The 20444-nt window shown below is 47.7% G+C and overlaps 1 protein-coding gene across 1 annotated transcript in view; it reads left to right on the forward strand.

Moving 5' to 3' along the window:
• HABP2 (hyaluronan binding protein 2) overlaps nucleotides 1–20444 on the forward strand; it is a 35509-nt gene that overhangs the window by 10597 nt on the left and 4468 nt on the right. The window contains exons 2-11 of the mRNA XM_019988626.2: nucleotides 3954–3990; nucleotides 10198–10308; nucleotides 11773–11880; nucleotides 13293–13409; nucleotides 14445–14564; nucleotides 15072–15243; nucleotides 16433–16530; nucleotides 18435–18690; nucleotides 19085–19227; nucleotides 20067–20201. Of these exons, the coding sequence (XP_019844185.2) occupies nucleotides 3954–3990; nucleotides 10198–10308; nucleotides 11773–11880; nucleotides 13293–13409; nucleotides 14445–14564; nucleotides 15072–15243; nucleotides 16433–16530; nucleotides 18435–18690; nucleotides 19085–19227; nucleotides 20067–20201 (1297 nt within the window). The remainder of the gene's footprint in view (nucleotides 1–3953; nucleotides 3991–10197; nucleotides 10309–11772; nucleotides 11881–13292; nucleotides 13410–14444; nucleotides 14565–15071; nucleotides 15244–16432; nucleotides 16531–18434; nucleotides 18691–19084; nucleotides 19228–20066; nucleotides 20202–20444) is intronic.

Consider the following 20444-nt stretch of genomic DNA (forward strand, 5'->3'; position numbering starts at 1 on the left):
TTGTCCCTACCCTGGATGCCCCTGGAGCCTAGCGGCCCTTTCTGTGTCTGCCAGGCCTGAGCTAGTCTGGGTAGGACCTGCAAAAACTTTCCAAAGACAGGGGCCCAATCTCTTCACCAGAGAGTGCCCTGCCTCTCTTAGGATTGGGTGGCTCTCCTACTTCCTTTATTATCATGCTTGCATGCGGTGGGTCCCTCATCCCTCACACAATGGCTCTGGCATAAGACTGGCTCCATTCTACTCTGGCTCCAGCATTTACTAGCTGAGTTACTTTCGGTAACTTAACGTCTGCAATGGACATAATTATAGTACTCCAATTATCAAAGATTATGTGCAATAAAAGGGACAAAATGCACATAAAACATTTAGCACAGTCCTTGGCAACTGTCAGGTATTAATAAATGTGAACTGAGATCATAGTTGTCCCCCTCCTTCTCCCCATTCTCCTTGTTTTGCACTAGTGATCTTCCTCTTTGGATTTACAAGCCCCAGGAATAAGAATTCTTATCCTTTCCCTGTCTCTCTCTGTAGGAACAGAATGGATTATAGGGATGAAAGTAGGTAGATGCTGTCTATTCACAATCCCCATGCCCTGCCATCACCCAGGTGAGCCACAGGATCCAGGTGTATGGCGCAAACAACTGGCGATTCTTGTGGCCTTTCTGGTTTGGTCCAGCCTGGTGGTGTGACTGCCAGTATCCACGTTTCCACCACAGCCTCTTTTCTGTGGGTGGATCCAGTGATTCACGAAATAAGTGGGCCTGCTTCGGACCCCTGGGACCCCTTGACATCAGCCCAGGGTGCACAGCTGGGAGGCAGCTGTTTCAGACTCCCAGAGCCCGAGGGATCTGAAGGGCCCCCAGCTTGGGAAGGTCCTGCTTTCTTTTTGTTTAGTTTCCATTTGGGCTCCAGCTCCGGTTCCAACTCCTGCGAAGGGCACGTCTGCCACCTGCTGGCCACGAGCAGTGCAGCACCCAGCTGTCCCTCAGGCTCCAGTTTCCAGTTAAAATGTGGGGCTCTGGCCTGGCATAAGTCCTGCAGGCCTGGATGAAGGCCGGTAGAGAGGGACAGGCCCTGGCCTCCAGACAGCTTCATGGAGGGATGAAGAGACAGACAAAGGACTGGATCAAGGCTGAGCTGACTGGCTGTGACGAGGATAAGATTGAAGGAGGGGGTAACATTTGTTCCAGGGTCCCCTCATTCCTCTTCTCTGGCACCTACCTGGCACCCAAGCCCGGAGGTATCAACGTCAGACACTCTCCAGGGCCAGAAACACCCTGAGCCCTGAGCCTGCCATTCCTCTGCCGACCTGCCCTCACCTCTCCAAAACAGGTGCACTCCGGGCAGCAAATGACCTCTGTTTCTGCATCCTTTCTCCTCCCCAGCTTTTTATTTTATAATTTGTCAAACCTCTAGAAAAGTGGAAAGAATAATACAGTGAATATTTTTCACCCAGACAGATGCAACACTGATCATTTGCCATGTTGCTTTCTGCCCTGATTTTATGTACACACGTTTGCTTTGGCTGGTTGGTTGGTTAGTTGTTTGCTTTGCTGGATCCTTCGCAACTAAATTGCAGCCATCCCACTCCCTGCTTCAGGACCTTCTTAGAACAAAGGCATTTTCTATAAAACCACACTTCCATTATCACACTCAAGAAACTCAACATTGACACAATAATACTGTCTAACCTAGGTCTATATTCAAATTTCCAGATAGTCCCAATGATATTCTTCAGGGCTTTTTTTTTTTTTTAATCTAGGATCCAATCAAGGATCCTTCGCTGCATTTGGTTGTCAGGTCTCTCTAGTCTCATTAACAGGGAACAATCTTCCCATCTTTTTCATCTTTTATGACACTGACAGGCTTGCAGAGTTGAGGCTAGCTGTTTTGCAGAAAGCCCACGCTTTCTGTCTGTCATGTTCTTCATGAGCAGATTCAGGATAAGCATTTTTGTCTAGACTGTTGTGCCCTTCGTACACCATGTCGAATGCATTCTTTCTTCTTACCATTTTACCCAAAAATGACTGAAGGCGCTACAGTGAAACAGAAAACTGAAGCTTCTGCTGGAGGTGGAGGAAGCAAATATACGAAACTGCCTAGACTGGGTACCAGGAAAATACATCATACTGACAGCAGCTTCCTGGCCACTGAGAACCAAAGGGAAGCCTGTCAGAAGACGGAGCTCCTGTTTCCTAAGACAGAGGTCAGCAAACCTTCCTTGTAAAGTTCCAGACAGGAAATATTTGGGACAATACTGTTTCTGTCACAACTGTCCTACCATTATAGCATGGAAAGAGTTAAAGTCAGTATACAAGCAGGTGGGAGGGGCCATGTTCCAATAAAACTTTATTGGCAAAAACACAATCTGGCTTCAGCTTCAGAGCTTTTTTTTTTTTTTTTTTTTTTTTGCTGATCTCTGATTTAACTGAAAGGAAATATTCCACCTATTAAATAAATAACACTTTCTCTTTTTTTTTTGATGTACTGCATTTTAAAAACAAAGGGGACAACAGAGGATGAGATGGTTGGATGGCATCACGGACTTGATGGACATGAGTTTGAGCAAGCTCTGGGAGCTGGTGATGGACAGGGAAGCCTGGCGTGTTGCAGCCCATGGGGTCACAAAGAGTCGGACATGACTGAGCGACTGAACTGACTGACTGACATCATTTTAAAAACAACGCAAACACTATTCCTACCATTATCTATTTTTTCAGCAAACCTATGTTGAGGCACGCCATATGCCAAACACTGCTGGATAATGGCTAAGTACATCAGTGGTGAAACAGAAAGAGCCTTGATTTTCTAGAGAATCAGAGTTTGATGTGAGCAACAGATAACATGCAAATAAACACATATAAAATTATAAGCAGTAATGGGCACCATGGAGGAAATGAATGGGTGCAGAGACAAAACCACTGGGGTGTGTCATACTGATGGGGGAGGCAGGAAAGATGCAGAGAGGATGACATTCAAGCTGACACGGAGGCAAGGGAGGAATGGTGGGGCAAGCTATCTAGGCGGAAGGAACAAGTGCAAAAGCCCCAAGGAGGGAAGAGCTCGGCTGGTGCCATTTTGAACCCAGGTCTAGTTGGAGCATCAGGAGAGAAACAACATTTGGAGAAAAGGGTCTGGGATGAGGTTCATAGGTCATGGCAGGTGTTCCTATTTTGTTCCAAGAACAATGAGGAGCAACTGGAGAGTTTAAACATCTGTCCATCTCCAACCTTAAAGAGCTGTTGTGTGACAGTCGCTCAGTTGTGTCCAACTCTTTACAACCCCATGGACTGTAGCCCACCAGGCTCCTCTGTCCTTGGGGTTTCCCAGGCAGGAATACTGGAGTGGGTCGCCATTCCCTTCTACAGGGAATCTTTCCAACCCAGGGACTGAATCTAGGTCTGCTGCATTGCAGGCAGATTCTTTACCCTCTGAGCCACCAGAGAAGTCTAAGGCAATCACCTAGACATGGGCATAAATGTGAATCCTCTCACAGCTGTGTGACCTCTGAAACTCAATTTCCTCACCTGTGAAGGTGCTAATGCAACCTCTTCATAGGGTTGTTGTAAGAGTTAAATGCAGCAGTGTATAGTCAGGCAGAGGAGACACACAATACATGGTGATCGCTGTAACTAAGAAAACGGTCGGTACCTGGGCAGCCAGGTTTCACCCTGGGAACAGGTAAGTGCAAGCACTCTGCATCCATACTGAGGAGAAGAGGGATGTTTCGGGTGCTCAACCAGCACAGGAAGAGTGGGGAGCGTGGTCAAATAGGCCCTACCACTCTCTCCAGTCCACACTCCCATGCCCCCAGCCATCAGAAAGTACCTAGTGCTGCTATGCCCTGGCTATGACCCCAAAACAGCCCCTTTCAGCTCACGGGAGCTCAGGAAAGAGCCCAACCAGCTCAGAGAACTCAACCTTGCTCCTCTCTCTGTCATTTTCTCTTTCAGCTCTCCCTGCTGTCTTTTCTCACAGAGCCGGACCCAGGTGAGTGTGCAGACTGCCCTGGGGCTGCTCACCCCACAGGCTGGTTCTGGGATGGAGAAAAGGGATGTGAGTGTGCGTGTGCCCCCAGGGGTCCAATGTTTCGGAAGTGGCTTGGACCCCTTTGAGGATTTCCCCAAAGAAATATACTCCTGGGTGTTTATGTGTCCACAAACAGTGTTTCACACAATTTTGAGTTGACTGATGTTGCCTCAGGACTCCAAGAGAAAAACTGCTGAAGTGGTTAAACCCCTTCATTTCTCAGAGAAGGAAACAGGCTCAGAGAGGGGAAGTAACCTGCCCCAGGTCACACAGCCTACTAATGCTGAGATGAGACACTTTGCCTTGGCAAAGGGAGGATGTCTTGAGCAATGGCTCCAGGGATGCAGCCCTGGGTTACCCTACTCTCTCCACTCCATCAGTGGCAGGCCGGCATCTCTCTGTGGAAAGGGTGGTGCCATGTAGGCAGGCTCCAGGCTGGCCCATCCCTGCTGATGGCCTCCCACCAGCAGCCCCACTGGGATGCTCCTCCACCGGCTTTGTTTCCTCAGTGTTCTTTCACACAAGCTCTTCTCTCACAGACACACCTGCCGCCTCTCACCTTCTCCCCATCCTGTTTCCTCTGTCTGGTACCCTGGGCTGAGCACAGCTGCTCCTTCCTGCATCTGGTCCCCTGTGGGTCTCTGTCTCCAGGTCCGAGTCTCTTTTTGCTGCTCTGAGACCCAAGGGAGTTAACTCCACTCACTACTTCACTTGGGGGGTAGAACGCATCCCCCACTGGTAGTGCCCCATGTTGGTCACCTGCAGAGGACACGAGCCAGGCACAAGGAGACTACAGTCATGTCTCAGCTTTGGATCAAGGGTCTCTTTGGAGCAAAGATGGCACTGGGTCAAATTCAGCTTGACAGTCAATATTCTCTGGCAGCAAAGCCCTACATGGGCAGACAGACTTGTGCCAGCTCAAGGCAAGCGACCTTATCCCACCCCATGTGCTTAGGGAACATTTGTGAAACTGGTAAGAAATATACATGAGTGTGGCATGCTGGGGTTTGAAAGGATCGGGGTCTTTGCTCAAAGCACAAGAGAGTGTTGAATTCAACAACATGTAATTCCTTGGAAGGATCGTATTTCAGGGAGGGCTCCCTTGGATGGCCAGACCAGCAGTGTCCACATGTGGAATCCAGGGAAGGTCCAAAGTCCAGAGACGGGACAAGCTGCCCCCACCCCAGCCTTCTGCACAAAACTTCTCAGGCACCACTGAATGGGCTGCTGTAGTCTGGGTGTCCAGGAGACACAGCTGCAGAACTGTGTGGTCACACAGAAGAAGAAACAGGACGTTGAAGTCTCAAGGGACCTCACTCTCCATGTATTTGAAGAGCAGCCCCACCCTTAGTCCATGAGGTAGCCTTTGTGGGAATTAAGAGGGATATCTACCTCAACACACTTTACTGCCACCTGCCAGAAAGTTGCAAAAGACATCTACAATGACTCTAAGTTTACGATGCCCTGGATTGTGCAGTGAACAGCGTAAAGAACGTGGACTATATGCAGTGGTTGTGCTGAACAGACATCACAGAAAAGGGACTTTGCGTCCACAAAGCTCTCAGTTTTAATTAAACAGATTGGAAACTATAGTGTCAGATTTAATCTGCAAATAGTAGATCATCAGAGTTCTCAAAAAAAATCTCAGTGGGCTTTGGGGCTCTTGGAAAATAGTGTGTTCTCCATCCCTGGTGGTATTCAAGCACAGGCTGAAAAACCACTTAATGGACATGAGTTTGAGCAAACTCCAGGAGACAGGGAAGGAAAGGGAAGCCTGGCGTGCTGCAGTCCACGGGCTCTCAAAGAGTCGGCCACGACTTAGCAACTAAACAACAGCAATAGGGAGTGGAAAGAGTGGAATTTAACATGCTGAGCTTCTGGACTTTATAAGAACTCTGCCAATGGCTTCTGAGAGTTCAGTGAGTAGAAGAAGGGACCTTGGAGCAGGCCACCCACAGTTTTCCGAGTCCCTCTCAAGGTGTTCGGTCAGCCTGTGGCTGTGGAATGAGGTGAGATGTCGTGACTGGGTCTGTCTGCAAAGAACAGGTTAGGTTCTAAAGACTCCTCTGTTTGTGTCTGATTTAATTTCATCTGAGGGTTATACTTTGATGGAATTTTGTCAGATTCCCCGCCGTCTTTAGACAATGGTGGGGCCAGAGATACACTGTGCTCATGTCCACGGGCAAGCTGCTGCTGTGGTTGATCCTGCTGGAGTCAGTGCGTGGTGACGGCCTGGCTGGCACAGATGGGGCCAGGACACAGTCCCCAACGGGTGGCAGAGGAGGTGGCCATCAAACAACACAGACTCTGCTCATCTCCCCAAAGCAGGTGACACAACAGCCCACAACAGCCCACAAGCCTATGCCTCTTCAAAGCCGGCTAGACTGGGCCCAGCAACACAGGCTGAGCGCATCCATCAGCTGTCCTGCCGCCTGCCAGCAAGGGTCTCTGCTGGGCTTGCCCTGTCAGCCGATTGGAAGCGTCAAATGCAGGCTGACAGGGCTGGGGTTTGGGGGCGGCCCTCGGAGGAATGGTTTGTGCCACAGTGATGGATGGTGCCAACAGGGACAGCGTTCCAGGGATTTCTACTCCGTTCCACACATCTGGCGAGCTCTTTAACCCAAACAGCTGCAGAGCCCCATCCCAGGAACTCTGGAGTTTTTCTGTAGGGACCACGATAATCCCAGTCCAGGGACCTGGAGCACGTGCCAAAGGAGATTTCCCAATGCATGTTACTTCCTAGAAGCTAAAACCCATGGACTTTTAGGAAACACAAACCCACAAGAGGCTCCCGGGCTCATAAAAAGCAAACTAGACTGGAGTCAGGTAGACTGGGGTTCTGATATCATCTCCTTCTGCCCTAACTTTTCCTTTTCTGTGAAATAGAAATAAGAAGACCTATGCCATTAGGGTTTTGTTTTGTTAAGGTTAAACAGATTGTGTGAAATCACATTTATTTAGTATAGTCACCAATACATAGAAAATAGTGAGTGTGTAATAACCTCTTATTTGGATTATTGGAGTTAAGATACTCTTACCATTCTTCCTGATAAATTCTAAAAGCAGACTCTGATAATTAGACAAATCCACAAGGGTTTCTTTTTATACCTGATATGAAATACTTCTGACAGCTGCCCCATTCTTCCCTCAAAGCTTTCTCCTTTTCTGTAGACTAGAGAAAGTTTCTGATAATCTGTATTTGAACCTGGAGTGATTTTTTAAAATCTGCCAATGGAACCAAATTTCATGTCGGGCTGCATGCAATCCCTCTCTCCCCAGGTAAGCCCTTGGACAAATGTCTATACTGCTGTCAAGCTCATCAGGCACTGTCTTCACCAAATATCTATGACCCAAGTCTCACAGTTTCTCTCCTGAATTCTCTGTTTACTCTAAACCAGACAGACACCATCTTTGCTGGCAGAGCCGTGTGCCCACCGTGTGTCGGCTGATCAGAAGGAAGGGAGGCTTGGCCCCCGAGGGAAAGCTTGATCTATCAAATACATATGTCAGGGGCTAATAGGGCTCTGTGTTGGGCACTGTGGAGCGAAAGAGAAGAACCGACATGGCTCTTACTCTTAAGAAGCCAACTATGCAGTTGGAGGAAACAAATCAGATAGACCATGTTAAATACGAAGTACAAGAGCTATGCCCTCTGAGATTGAGCCATGCAACCTAAAATTCTGCAATCAGCTGAGCCATTGAGGAGTTCTAGTATCTAGAATTTGTATCCCACCAGCAACTGAATATTAATCAAGCTATGTGGGTCTGTTTGTTATTACTACATGATATAGTCGGCCCTTGAACAATGTGAGGGTCAGGGATGCTGACCCCAATATAGTAAAAAATCTACTTTGTGTCCCCCAACCCCTGCCCCCAGCTTAACTTCCCTGGTGGCTCAGCAGTAAAGAATCTGCCTGCAATACTGGAGACGTGGGCTTGATCCCTGGGTCATAAAGACCCCCTGGAGAAGGAAATGGCAACCCACTCCAGTATTCTTGCTTGGGAAATCCCATGGACAGAGGAGCCTGGCTGCTACAGTCCCTGGGGTCACAAAGAGTCGGATCCGAGTGAGCACACACACACACACTGCCTTGCTTAGCAGGACGATAATCAATATCTACGTGTTTCATTCCCTCCTTAGCTTCACTGAGGGGTGAGGAGGCCTTGTAAATAGAGCTGGATTCAAGTCAAAGCCCTCCAGCACACATTTCATCCATCCCTCATCATCTGGAAAAATGATACCATTCCATCTATCTATAAAAACCTCCCCTCATTTCCAAATATCTGCAATGGTCTAACCAAGATCAGCCAGTCTGACCCTCAACTTGTGGGAGTGATGGGAGAAATTACAGGAACAATTCGAAGGCGCTGATCTCTAAACACCTGTTGGAAAACAAAAATCAATTCTCCAAAGAAAAAAGAAAGAAAGAAATGGGGCCATCATCTCATTACCAAACCCATTGTCTCTGAAAAATGTCAGTTTGAAATCTTTCATGTCAAATTCAGAAAAACATTTTTTTCCCTTCACACTCTCCCTCTCTTTCTCTACTTTATCAAGCTAGCTGGAAAGAAACTTGATTTGCCCCAGGAAGACAATGGCCTTATCTTCAACCTAGATCCTCTTGCCTGGGAAGGTGGCCTCCTCTGGGAGCATTTTCATAGTGGGGAAAAGCGGCTCGAGCGAAATAATGAGGAAGCAAAGGGAGTCTTGACTTGACAGTGTGATAAATGAGGTGAAACTTTGGCAAGGAACCAGAGTTGGCGTATTCAAAAAGGAAATAAAAAGATAGTTCCATTTTAATGGGAAATATAAAACAGCCATTGTGCAAAAGTCGATTTTTCAAAGGCTAGAGCGATAAAGACTATCAGGGAATGACTGAGAGACCAGTAAGATAATGTGATTGATAATCAGGCTTAGGTAAAGTGGCATCCTCCGAGCCATCAGCTGGCTCTGTGGGAGTGCCCTTTCAAGTCGGCTATCTGCATTTGCCCCTACGTCATTATCATATGCATCTCCGGAGGGCTTTCTTGCGGCTTCAGCTTGCCGGCTTGCCACACTCCTGCCAGCTGGCGAGAGCAAAGTCAACCCTACTTCTCCTAAATCCCAAACTTCTCTCTGTCAGTCGCAGAGCTACCAACATCTTCCAAAGCCCCGGAAAACAAAGAGCTTGGGTCCAGCCTTACACACACCTGCTTTCCCCAGTGGACTGGTCTAGTGTGAGATTTACCACCATGGCCAAGACCACACACGGCCCTTTCTCTCAGTGGGCAGGATCTGTGAACCTTCTCAAGGTTGTTCTTGGGTGATTCCTAATTAACAGGCTGGATGTGCAGTGGGAATGACTGGACCCCTTTGACAAGGGTAAGTGTGAATTCTCTGAGGCAGTGTGAGAGGCCTGCTGAAGAAGTGGAGAGTGTGCACTTTAGGGGTTGTGCGGAGATAAGCTGCCTTTGTTCATAAGCTACATCTATTAGTGTGTGGTTTAAAGTAGAGATAATAACACACTTCCTAGATTTTCAGGAGAATGAAATGGGATGGTTCATGTAAAATGCTTAGTACCGAGCCTGGTACATAGTAAAGACTCAGTAAATATTAACGGTTATGATGACTCTATAGAAATAACTTGGGAGCAGTTTGATGCTGTGACCGAAAGGGAGGTGACAAATTTCTTTGACTTGATTGAGCTGAAGTGACTGGTAAAGTCCCACTGAGAAATTTCATTCATAGAACCACCCAACAAGGCATCCAAGTGCCCCTGGATCTGACCCTGGGCAGATCTGTATAGCAACTTGGAGGATTCCTAGACCCCAGTCATCTTCCTGTTACAGGTGAGGAAACTGAGGCACCGAGAACACAGTTGGCTTGTGTCCCAGGTCATGGTTAGCGAAAAGCCAGAACTTGACATCTTCTTCCCATTTCCAATCACGTACTCTTGACCTTGCCAAGTGCCAGTACTGGATCACTGGGTCATAACAACCCCCTCAAATGAAAATTCACAATGCTTGACCCCTTCTATACACCCTATTAGTGTCAGGAGCTGAAAAGACACAGGAAGCCTCTTTTAGGACCTAGAAATCTTCAGAAAATGGGGTTTTCAGTGAAATAAAATGGTGGCTTCTGTAAGTCTAACAATTAGGGTTTCTTCTGTCCTGTTCCCATGTCTGTAGATTGGACTCCTGACCAGTATGAGTACAGCCAAGAGTATAATAACCAGGAAGAGAACGCCAGCAGTACCACTGCCTATTCTGACAACCCTGACTGGTACTACGAAGAGGATGGTGGGTACCAAAGCTGTTTGGGGGCCCTCCCGAAAGGAGAGCAGCCCACCCAGCAGGGAGTTTACATATGACCACATGCAAGGGCTCACCACCTCCTCGCTGAATGGGATCATAAAATAGGTTTTGGAAAAAGTTATTTAGAGTGGCTTTTTGGTTTTGTTTTTTTTTTTTTCAGTTAGAATCATATACTGTGAAAACTGGAGAGGTTGTTTGAGACCATCTCTTCCATCCTCAAATGACAGGGGAAGCAAGTGAGGCCGAGGGGAGCTGACTTAGCCAAGATCACACAGCAAGTTAGTGCATCGTCATTCAGGTCTCCCGACCCTGTGGGTTAGTCATGTTCAAAGTCATTCCCAGAGCTTTCATGACATGCGGGTCCTAATTATGCAGAAGAATTTCGGTTAGCGTCAGGCAGCAGACTGTAGCTAATGCACAGCTGGCATTGGGACTTCCCCTTCAGCTGCGCTGTGTCTTCCTTTCTCTTTCCGCTCTTTGGAAGCTTTGCACGGTTGTTAGGTTGTGCGTGTGCATGCGTGTATTCACACGTGTGCTTCGGCCACCTTTGTTTTTGTTTCCGTGGCTTCCTAACCCACGCAAAGGGACAGAAAGGAAAATGAGAAGCGGGGCCTAAGCACAGGCACGTGACTAAACCAGGAGAAGGAATGGAAAGCACTTAGCAGCTGGAATAAAAGCTGTGTAACTGCGAAGTGGCCTGGAAGGCAGGGCCAAGATCCGGGGCATCAGGGGAACATCAGAAGGGATCATCAAAACAAGAGCCAGGCCCAGGGATCCTAGTTCCTGAACCAAAGAACAATGTGTGTGAACAGAAGGATAAAGAATTCCCCAAGGGAAGATCCATTCAGACAGCCATGAAAAGCCAAAGGCACAGATGAAATATGACAAAATCTAACTGAACAAGTAGTTGAAGAAAGACGAAGGCCACTGGGTCGTTTCCTCCTCGCCGTCAATTCTTCTGTCCCCCTCTTGCTTTGGTCTTCTTTCCTGATGTTCAGAAGGCTGGTGTTTCATTAGGGGTGGGTTTTCGTTCCCCACTCCTGACCTCCACCCCTGGGCACTGGGAGTAGGGGAGGTCTTCAGGCTTGTGAAATGCCTTCAGCATCAGAGACAGACCCCGTGGCACTCCCAGCGAGACTGGGAGGAGAGAGACAGTGATGACGGGAAAGGGGAGTTACTCCAGGAGAAAGGCCCCATCCAAAGCCAGGCCGAGGGAGACAGGCACGATTCCTTCTCGCCTCTCCTCTTACTAACCCGAATCCCTCCCTCTGCCCTTGTGATGGCAGTGTTCCTGGATCTTTAAGGGCAAAGCATGTTTCCCCCTTTCCCTGATAACTGGCTCTGTAGTTCCTCTTTTATTTGGGGGCAGGAGGCAGAAATCCCATGAGCGAAGGGGGGTGTCTCGCCTGCTTTTCATTGCAAACCTTGACTTCTGCTCATGTGCTTTAGACCCATGCCTGTCCAACCCCTGTACACATGGTGGGGACTGCCTCGTCAGTGGGGCCACCTTCACGTGCCGCTGTCCGGACCCTTTCTCTGGAAACAGGTGTCAGAATGGTGAGTGTACCTTCACCAGATCCACTCTTTCCTCCAAGTTGAATAACAGGCACTTTCTAGGGGGTTAATGAAGGCTCTCAGAAATCCCATGGAAAGGCTGAAAACCACACATATTATATTATGCATAAAGGATTCCTCAGCCCGGTCAAGGCAACATCTTCCTGAGTCCTCATCCCCACGTGTTAGATTGGACTAATATGTCCATTCCACAGATGAGAACACTGAGGAGATAAAAACTGGATCCTGATCAGGGCTTGTTATTACTGTTGTTGAGAGTGTTTAGACCAACTTCAACAGAACAGTGTTCTCAAATAGGGGAGCAGGAAGGTGCTCAGGGCACATAAGGCCCAATCCTGTTAGAGAAAGGGAGACCAGAGTACACAGAGGACTTGTACATGGTCACACATCCTAGTTGGGAGAAGAGCAGGAATTAGAGATCTGGGGCCTGATTCCAGCAGGGGCCTGATTCTCTCTTCCTGCCATCCTCACTCATGAAGACTCTGATAAAAGCTGTGTCTGCCTTTAGTGACCTCTTGTGGGCATAGCATGAGGTGATAAGGTATTGGGAATAGAATTCTTTTGGGCCAATTATACCCTTAGAGAAAACCTGGATTCTGTCCTATCTAGTGACCATATAACTGGGGTGGGGGAGACAGTGAGGGTTTTGAGGTTGACTTCTTTCCTCTGTGCCCTTTTCAATTATTCCTACCATTTTCTTAAAAAAATATTCATTTATTTATTTGGTTGTGCTGGGTCTTAGTTGGGGCACGTGAGATCTTTGGTTGTGGCATTCAAACTCTTAACTGTAGCATGTGGGATCTAGTTCCCCACCCAGGAATCAAACCCAGGCCCCCTGTACTGGAAGCATGGAATCTTAGCCCCTAGGCCACCAGGGAAGTCCGTCCTATCATTTTCAACACTACAAAGTCTAAATAAATGCTTCAGGATGGTTTGGGAAATCAGGCACAAGCACAGTATCTGAGCTTATCCTCCACTTCTTGGAAGAGTGACAAAATTGTAAATGGAACATAAAATCAGCTATAAAGTGGAGAAGCTCAAATTGCAGATCCATTTGGATTTTTTGAAGTTTTAAAATTATCAAAGTGCTCATAAAGATAGAATAATAAAGGCTATGAGCACTAGGAACTCTTAAGGAACTGGGAAGCAATCATCCATGACCCAAGGATGAGGGAAATTTTCTTGGGGTAGGGGGGAGTGTGAGGGACGGGGAGGGGGGGGTGGTGGCATGGTGTTTCAGAACCATGGACAAGGGCACATGCTCTACCAGTCACCATCACCACCTCTCCCAGGACCACCTCCTAAATATTGTACTGTGCAAGTACCTTTCAATGTAAAATGTGCCCCAAATAACATCCTGTACTTGGCAAAACTTCTCTATTGGTCTCCCACAGTGCAAAACAAGTGCAAAAACAACCCCTGTGGCCGGGGAGACTGTCTCATCACTCAGAGTCCTCCTTACCACCGCTGTGCCTGCAAACACCCTTACAGGGGTTCAGACTGCTCCAGAGGTAAGTTCTGGAAGCCTATTCTATGCTAAGCTCTCTCTACCCTGACTTATGCCTAGGATGTCAGTATCCTACTGTGTGAAGTCCAGATACCAACCCAAAGTTTTGATGGCCCTTTTAACTAAGACTTTTTAATATTCACTATCCCTGGAGAGTCCAGTGGGAATTGACCAGTCTGTGTGCCTTCCCATAAAAAAAATCATCTTGAAACCCGCTGCTAGGAAGTAAGCCCCAGTCTATTCCTGCTGCTGCTGCTAAGTCACTTCAGTTGTGTCTGACTCTGTGCGACCCCATAGACGACAGCCCACCAGGCTCCCCCATCCCTGGGATTCTCTAGGCAAGAACACTGGAGTGGGTTGCCATTTCCTCCTCCAATGCATGGAAGTGAAAAGTGAAAGTGAAGTCGCTCAGTTCGTGTCTGACTCGTAGTTCGTGTCCGACTCGTAGTGATCCCATCGACTGCAACCTACCAGGCTCCTCCATCCATGGGATTTTCCGGGCAAGAGTACTGGAGTGGGGTGCCATTGCCTTCTCCGAGTCTGTTCCTAGAACGGGTCATGTATATTTATCCACTGCTGCGAGTCAGGCATTGTCCCAGGAGACTTACATTCTCTCTCACATTCTCCCAAAAACACTACAAGAAAGAGTTTTACAGATGAAGAAATTGAAGTTCAGAGAGGTTAGCTAACTTGCTCATGGTTACACAGCTATCAAGGGGCAGAGCTAAGTTTCAGTCTAGCTCAGACTGGCCCCAAATTCCTGCTCAGTCCATGCATCTTGCTGTTCTTCACTGAATGACGTGTCTACTTATATACTCACTTTTGCTGGCCTCTGTCATACTGTCTCACCCACGTTTGTTTACATCCTTAGGGTGTGTGTGTATGTTTACTAGCATGCCAGTGGGTCTCTTTCCCCTTTGGTGACCCACCTTCTGTGAAAGGATGGACACCAGAAAGGTGCCACCAACATCTCATCAGCTCAGATGTAGCTGCAACTCCTCCTAAAGAGTCTTCCTGGACCCACTCCCTGTGTTCACAGTGGTTCCTGTGTGCAGGCCAAATCCCTGCCAAAACGGTGGCACCTGCTCCCGGCAGAGGCGGAGGTCCAAGTTCACCTGTGCCTGTCCTGACCAGTTCAAGGGGAAGCTCTGTGAAATAGGTATGGGTCTCTACCACCACTTCTCCAGAATCTCAGAGCCACACAGGAGGCCTCTGGAATCCTTTATCTGTTGGGGACTTGGCAGAACAGGATTCAAGTCAAGATTCCCAAGCACTGCTATTGCCTCAGCCTTCCAACCAAAGGGCATAGGGTGTGTCCTGCTCCATGTAAAGGATGTAATCAACGGGGATATATGTAGGCAAGTCAAATACATCTGGGCATCCTCGGTCCTCAATGCACCTACCTCAATGCCCCTCGGTGCACCAGTTCTTGTTTGAGCCAAAATTAAAGAATTCAGTTCCCATCCCCAAGCCCCATGAGATTGTGTTTTTAAACTGGGTTGAAGGTGGAACATTTGCAAGCCACCTTCTTTCTGGGACCTGTGGTGGAATCTCAGGGTGATCTGTATCTAGGCCAGTCCTCTCACACCTGATACAGCTGACAAGTCCTTTCCGGGTGCGGCACGCGTTGGCCTCAGCTCTCACATCCTTGCCTGCTCTCTCTGAGGTCCTGATGACTGCTACGTTGACGACGGCTACTCTTACCGAGGGAGAGTGAGTAAGACCATCCACCAGCACACATGCCTTTACTGGAACTCCCACCTCCTCTTGCAGGAGAAGTACAACATGTTTATGGAGGACGCTGAGGCCCACGGGATTGGGGAGCACAATTTCTGCAGGTAAAACTCACCTACGTCTCTGCTCAGCCTTGGCTACTTGTCAGGGTGAGGATTTGCTTGTCCCTTCACCTTGCTCCTAGTTTTCCCGAGTCAGCTTAGAGATTTTGAAATGGAATACTGAAACTCATCAGCTTACTATCAATAGGAAGATTTTCCAACTCAGTATAGGTTAGGTTATGCTGCTGTAACGAACAACCCCAAGCCCCAGTGGCTTGAAAACATCAGTGTTTATTTCTCACTCACACTGCATGTGTCATGTAGGTTGGGTAGCTCCACAAAGTTACTCAAATATCCAGGGAGGGCAAGGAGAGCCTGGAATATGGAGGATGAGATTTTTACCTCCTCAACCTAGAAGTGACACATCATTTCAGCACACGTATTTCATTGACCAGAAATAGTCACATGGTCCCACACAAACTTCAAGGGAGAAACGGAACATCAGAGGAGGAAACGAAAGGTTTGGTGAGCCTTACAGTCTCTGCCACAAGGATGTGCAGGCTTTCCCAGAAAAGAATAATGTTATTTCCATCCCTGGTGATGACTAGTTACCTTCTTCCCCATCTGCTGCCTCCAGACCATTCTGTTGCCTTCCTCCCTCTGCTCATTGTCTGACCAAGGCCAAGGACATTCTATACGGTCTCCATATAGAAACGGGGATTTTGTGTATGGCTTTCAACTGGTTCCATTAAGCAGAAGGATTTCCCTTGTACAACACACAAGTTCCCTTCCACTTTCGTTGATCTTGAGCTGTTCCTTCCATGGGATTGTCTGCAGGGTAGCCTCTCTCAGAGAATTCTCAGGCTCAAAATTTGAAACTTTGGGCAAAGGAGCCCTTCTCTTGCCCTGTTTCTGTATTTATTTCATGTTCCTAACAAAGAAGGGTCTTTAATAGGGATCTCATTTATTTTCCTGCAAAACAATTTGTGTCTTGTGGATCTGGCATAAAGTTTGTGAACTACTTTCTGGTTATTGAGATTCCCCTCCAGAAGTTAACTTGGTCCCAGAGCTATAACCACGCTTATATGCCAAGATTTGCTAACCTGTTGGAGGAATGGAATGGAAGTTAGCTCTGGGTATGGGGGGGCAGAGGGTGTAAGAACTTGATATTCTTTTACCCAAAGGTCCTTTAATGAAGTCCAGTGGGTTCACCAAGCCTCAACCCCGGCTTACTTTGTTGTTTGTTTTTTAGAAACCCAGATGGAGACAAAAAGCCCTGGTGTTTCATTAAAGTAAACAATGTGAAGGTGAAATGGGAGTACTGTGATGTCCCTGCCTGCTCTGCCCTAGGTAAGACTGTGGCTATCTGGAGGTCTGGGAGTGGGGAGGTTGTAGATCCACAGAAGTTCCTGGAACTCTCTCTCTCCCCGACCCTTACTCTCCCTCCACACCTGCTTCACCATTTGCCAACCTGGTGGCAACCCAGCTCCCCGACCCTCTGCTCCCAGGTCGAGCAGACCTGGACAGCTTTGCAAACTCAGGCCTCCTGGCTCCCAGTCAGTGCACTCAGCAAATACTGGCCGCTTGCGTGCCGTATGCCAGGCCTTCAGCGTACAGTGGGGATCAAACATTGGCTGAGCCTCCACAGCCTCTCAGGATACAACATGGACTGAGTTCCAGCTTCACGGTCTTTCTAAAAGTCTGCCTTGGTCCACTTCTCTACCCACATCTGAAGCTATGCACCCTCCTGCCCTGATCAGTGGAATTGCTTCCCTGAACAGTTTCATTTTTGTGCCTTTGCTCTGTCCCACGTTCGCTCTTGTCCATATCTAACCATTCTTTGAGAATCACCCCAAGTAATCACTCCTCCTGGCTCAAATGGTAAAGAATCCACCTGCAGTGCAGGAGAGCTGCATTCAGTCCCTTGGTCAGGAAGATCCCCTGGAGAAGGGAGTGGCTACCCACTCTAGAATTCTTGCCTGGAGAATTCCATGAACCGAGGATCTTGGTTGGCTATAGTCTGTGGGGTCACAAAGAGTCAGACATGACTGAGCAACTGTGACTTTCAATCACTCCTCCAGAAAGTCCTCCATGACCTACCAAGTGAAGCGCTACCTTTCACTCCTTACAAACCTCATGAAATGGACTGGGCACCACCCTACAACTCTTATTGCTCTTTCCTTTGATTGACAATAATCTGTGCAAATGTCTCATCTACCCAACTCTGTCATCTGGGTATCTTCCCCTAGGCACCAAAAAAGCCTTCAAAAATCTATGTGTGCATTAACATAGTTAAATACATAACTGGAGGTCAGTAAAGAATCTGCCTGCAATGCATGAGACCTGTTTGATTCCTGGGTCTGGAAGATCCCCTGGAGAAGGAAATGGCAACCCACTCCAGTATTCTTGCCTGGAAAATCCCATGGACAGGGGAACTTGGTGGGCTACAGTCCAAGGAGTTGGACACAACTTAGCAACTAAACTACCAGAGATGGATTTCTAACTGATACTTATTTGCATGTTTTGTTGAAATCCTCTTGCTATACAGTGTTAATGTAAGTTACAGGTATGTACTAGAAGGATTCACAATTTCTAAATGTTGAACTATATTTATAGTTATTTTAAATATGGACTATATTCCACCCGTTGTACAACAAAATAACCCCCTGTAGTTTATTGTATAGCTAATAGTTTGTCCCTTTTAATCCCTGTCTTGCCTCTCCTTCCTGTCTCCCCACTGCTAAGCACTAGTTCATACTCTATATCCGAGTCTGCTTCTTTTTTGTTATATTCTCTAATTCGTTGTATTTTTTAGATTCCATATATAAATCATACACATTTCTATGTGTTTGTATGCACATCAAAATAAGAAGGAAAAAGCAGTATCTTCATCATTAATTCTATAGACTTGCTTTGTGTTAATCAATGTGCTCAACAAATTTTTAAGGGTATGTATAAGCATGCAGGTGTTCTTTTTTTTTTCACTATACCGAGTGGACTTGTGGGATCTTCCGTCCTCGACCAGGGATTGAATCTGGGCCTTTAGCAGTGAGAGCACGGAGTCTTAACCACTGGACCATCAGGGAATTCTGCCAACAAATGTTAATTGCACGTGCTCATCCTGTAGGCACCAGTACGGTCTCTTAGCTCTGGACAGTAGCTCAGCTTCTAAGGCAGAGCCATATCTCTGATAAGGTCCTTCTGAGACCCCAGAGAGAGGGTGGAAGTGTGATTTATTTCTCTGTGTTTTACAGACGTTGCCAACCCAGAGGGAAGACCCACTGAGCCCTTGACCAAGTTTCCTGAGTTTGGGTCCTGCGGGAGGACGGAGATAGCAGAGAAGAAGGTCAAGAGGATCTTTGGAGGCTTTAAGAGCACGGCCGGCAAGCACCCGTGGCAGGCATCCCTGCAGACCTCCCTACGACTGACCGTCTCCACGCCCCAGGGCCACTACTGTGGGGGGGCGCTGATCCACCCGTGCTGGGTGCTGACTGCTGCCCACTGCACTGAGTAAGCGCCTGCTGCGAGCAGAGGCCAGGGTGGCCAGAATCCCCAGGGGGTGCTGTCCCCTTCCCATCTGATCAGCATCTTGACAACTCTGGCAGGACTAGGGGGTCTGACCTAGCTCCAAGGGCAAAAGTGTGTCTCCTTAAAACCAGACAACAGAAGAAAGCTCCCGTGTGTAGAATGCTTACCACATGCATTACATGTGTTATGACAGTCAAGCCTCAAAACTGACTGCTGAATGACCGGCAGGAGAGCTCTGTGAGCAAGACCATGATTACAGATGAGGATGCCACCGGGCGAGAAGTCAGGTCATCTGTGAAGGTCACAGCTCACGGGTGTGGCTCCAGCCTCTCAAATTCCAGGACTAGTTCCTGATCATTATACTTTCCTCTTACAGGATAAAAACCAAATATCTGAAAGTGGTACTTGGAGACCAGGACCTGACGAAGACGGAATTCCATGAGCAGAGCTTTGGGGTGCAGAAGATTTTCAAGTACAGCCACTATATTGAAATAGACGACATTCCCTACAACGATATTGGCAAGTCTCTTCTCTTCTATTGTGGCTTTCCCGCTTCTCTTGTCCTGGGTGGATTTCTCTACTGACAGAAAGTTGAGGCTTGGTTTTGGAAGGTGCTCTGCGCAGGTCTTTCATAGACCCTGTAAGGTAGAGCATTTCTTCCAGGGCGTTTTAGTTCTGAAAGGTCTATGTTAGTGTTGCAGATAAATGTGCACAAACTTTTAAACTGAGGGGAAGGAACATCCGATGCAAAGAACGGTGTGCTGTGCAGAGCTCAGTCTTGAATCCCTACTCCCCCACTTCCTAACAGGTTTCACCCTTCTAAGTCTCAATTCCCTCTTCTGTGAAACAGGGACACTGATGTCCAGCTGTTCACTTCCCTGTGTGCTAAGTGACATGATGTACATATGTCCCATGTACATCTGGCACCTGGTAGGCAATGATGTACTTATGCTTCTTGCTCCTTAGTTCTGTATTTCTTCATTCACACACTTCTCACTCTCCCTTCTCAACACTGTGCACGCATGCTAAGTTGCTTCAGTCGTGTCCGACTCTGTGCGACCCTTTGGACGGGAGCCGACTAGGCTCTTCTCTCCTCAACATCTTTCCCCCCACTTAAAGCCTGTTTTTCCAAAATGGTATTCAAAATGATTTCAAACTCAGTTATTGTTCCTTAGCATTACTCTCAGCCTGAAGTGTTATGACTCCTCCCCAGGTGAAGGTTAAAAGCATGAAATGATGACAGAAGAATTTGGGGTATTGGGAGTAGGGTTTTCCTACAACCACCTTCCAATCGAGCTGAAGCTGATGCTTCTTTGACAGAGAGATTTTCATCACCCATTTCCCCTCTCTCTACCTAGCCTTGCTCAAGCTAAAGCCAGTGGATGGTCATTGTGCCCTGGAATCCAAATATGTGAAAACTGTCTGTTTGCCCGATGGTCCCTTTCTCTCTGGGACTGAGTGCTATATCTCCGGCTGGGGTGTCACAGAAACAGGTGAGTCTGGTCATGCATTCTCCTGCCACTCAGGTGACTTACATCCACCAGACAAGAAAGGGTCACATTCAACTGCCCTCCAGGACTAGAAATCAGAGTTACATTCAAAATGACTTATCAAAAGAAAGAGATTGCCCCAGCTTTCTGTGTATGTGCTCAGTCATGTCAGACTCTTTGCAACCCCACGGACAGTAGCCTACCAGGCTTCAATGTCTGTGGGATTTTCCAGGCAAGAACACTGGA

Source organism: Bos indicus, chromosome 26 (genome assembly GCF_029378745.1).
Source record: "Bos indicus isolate NIAB-ARS_2022 breed Sahiwal x Tharparkar chromosome 26, NIAB-ARS_B.indTharparkar_mat_pri_1.0, whole genome shotgun sequence".
NCBI classification, from domain to species: Eukaryota; Metazoa; Chordata; class Mammalia; order Artiodactyla; family Bovidae; genus Bos; species Bos indicus.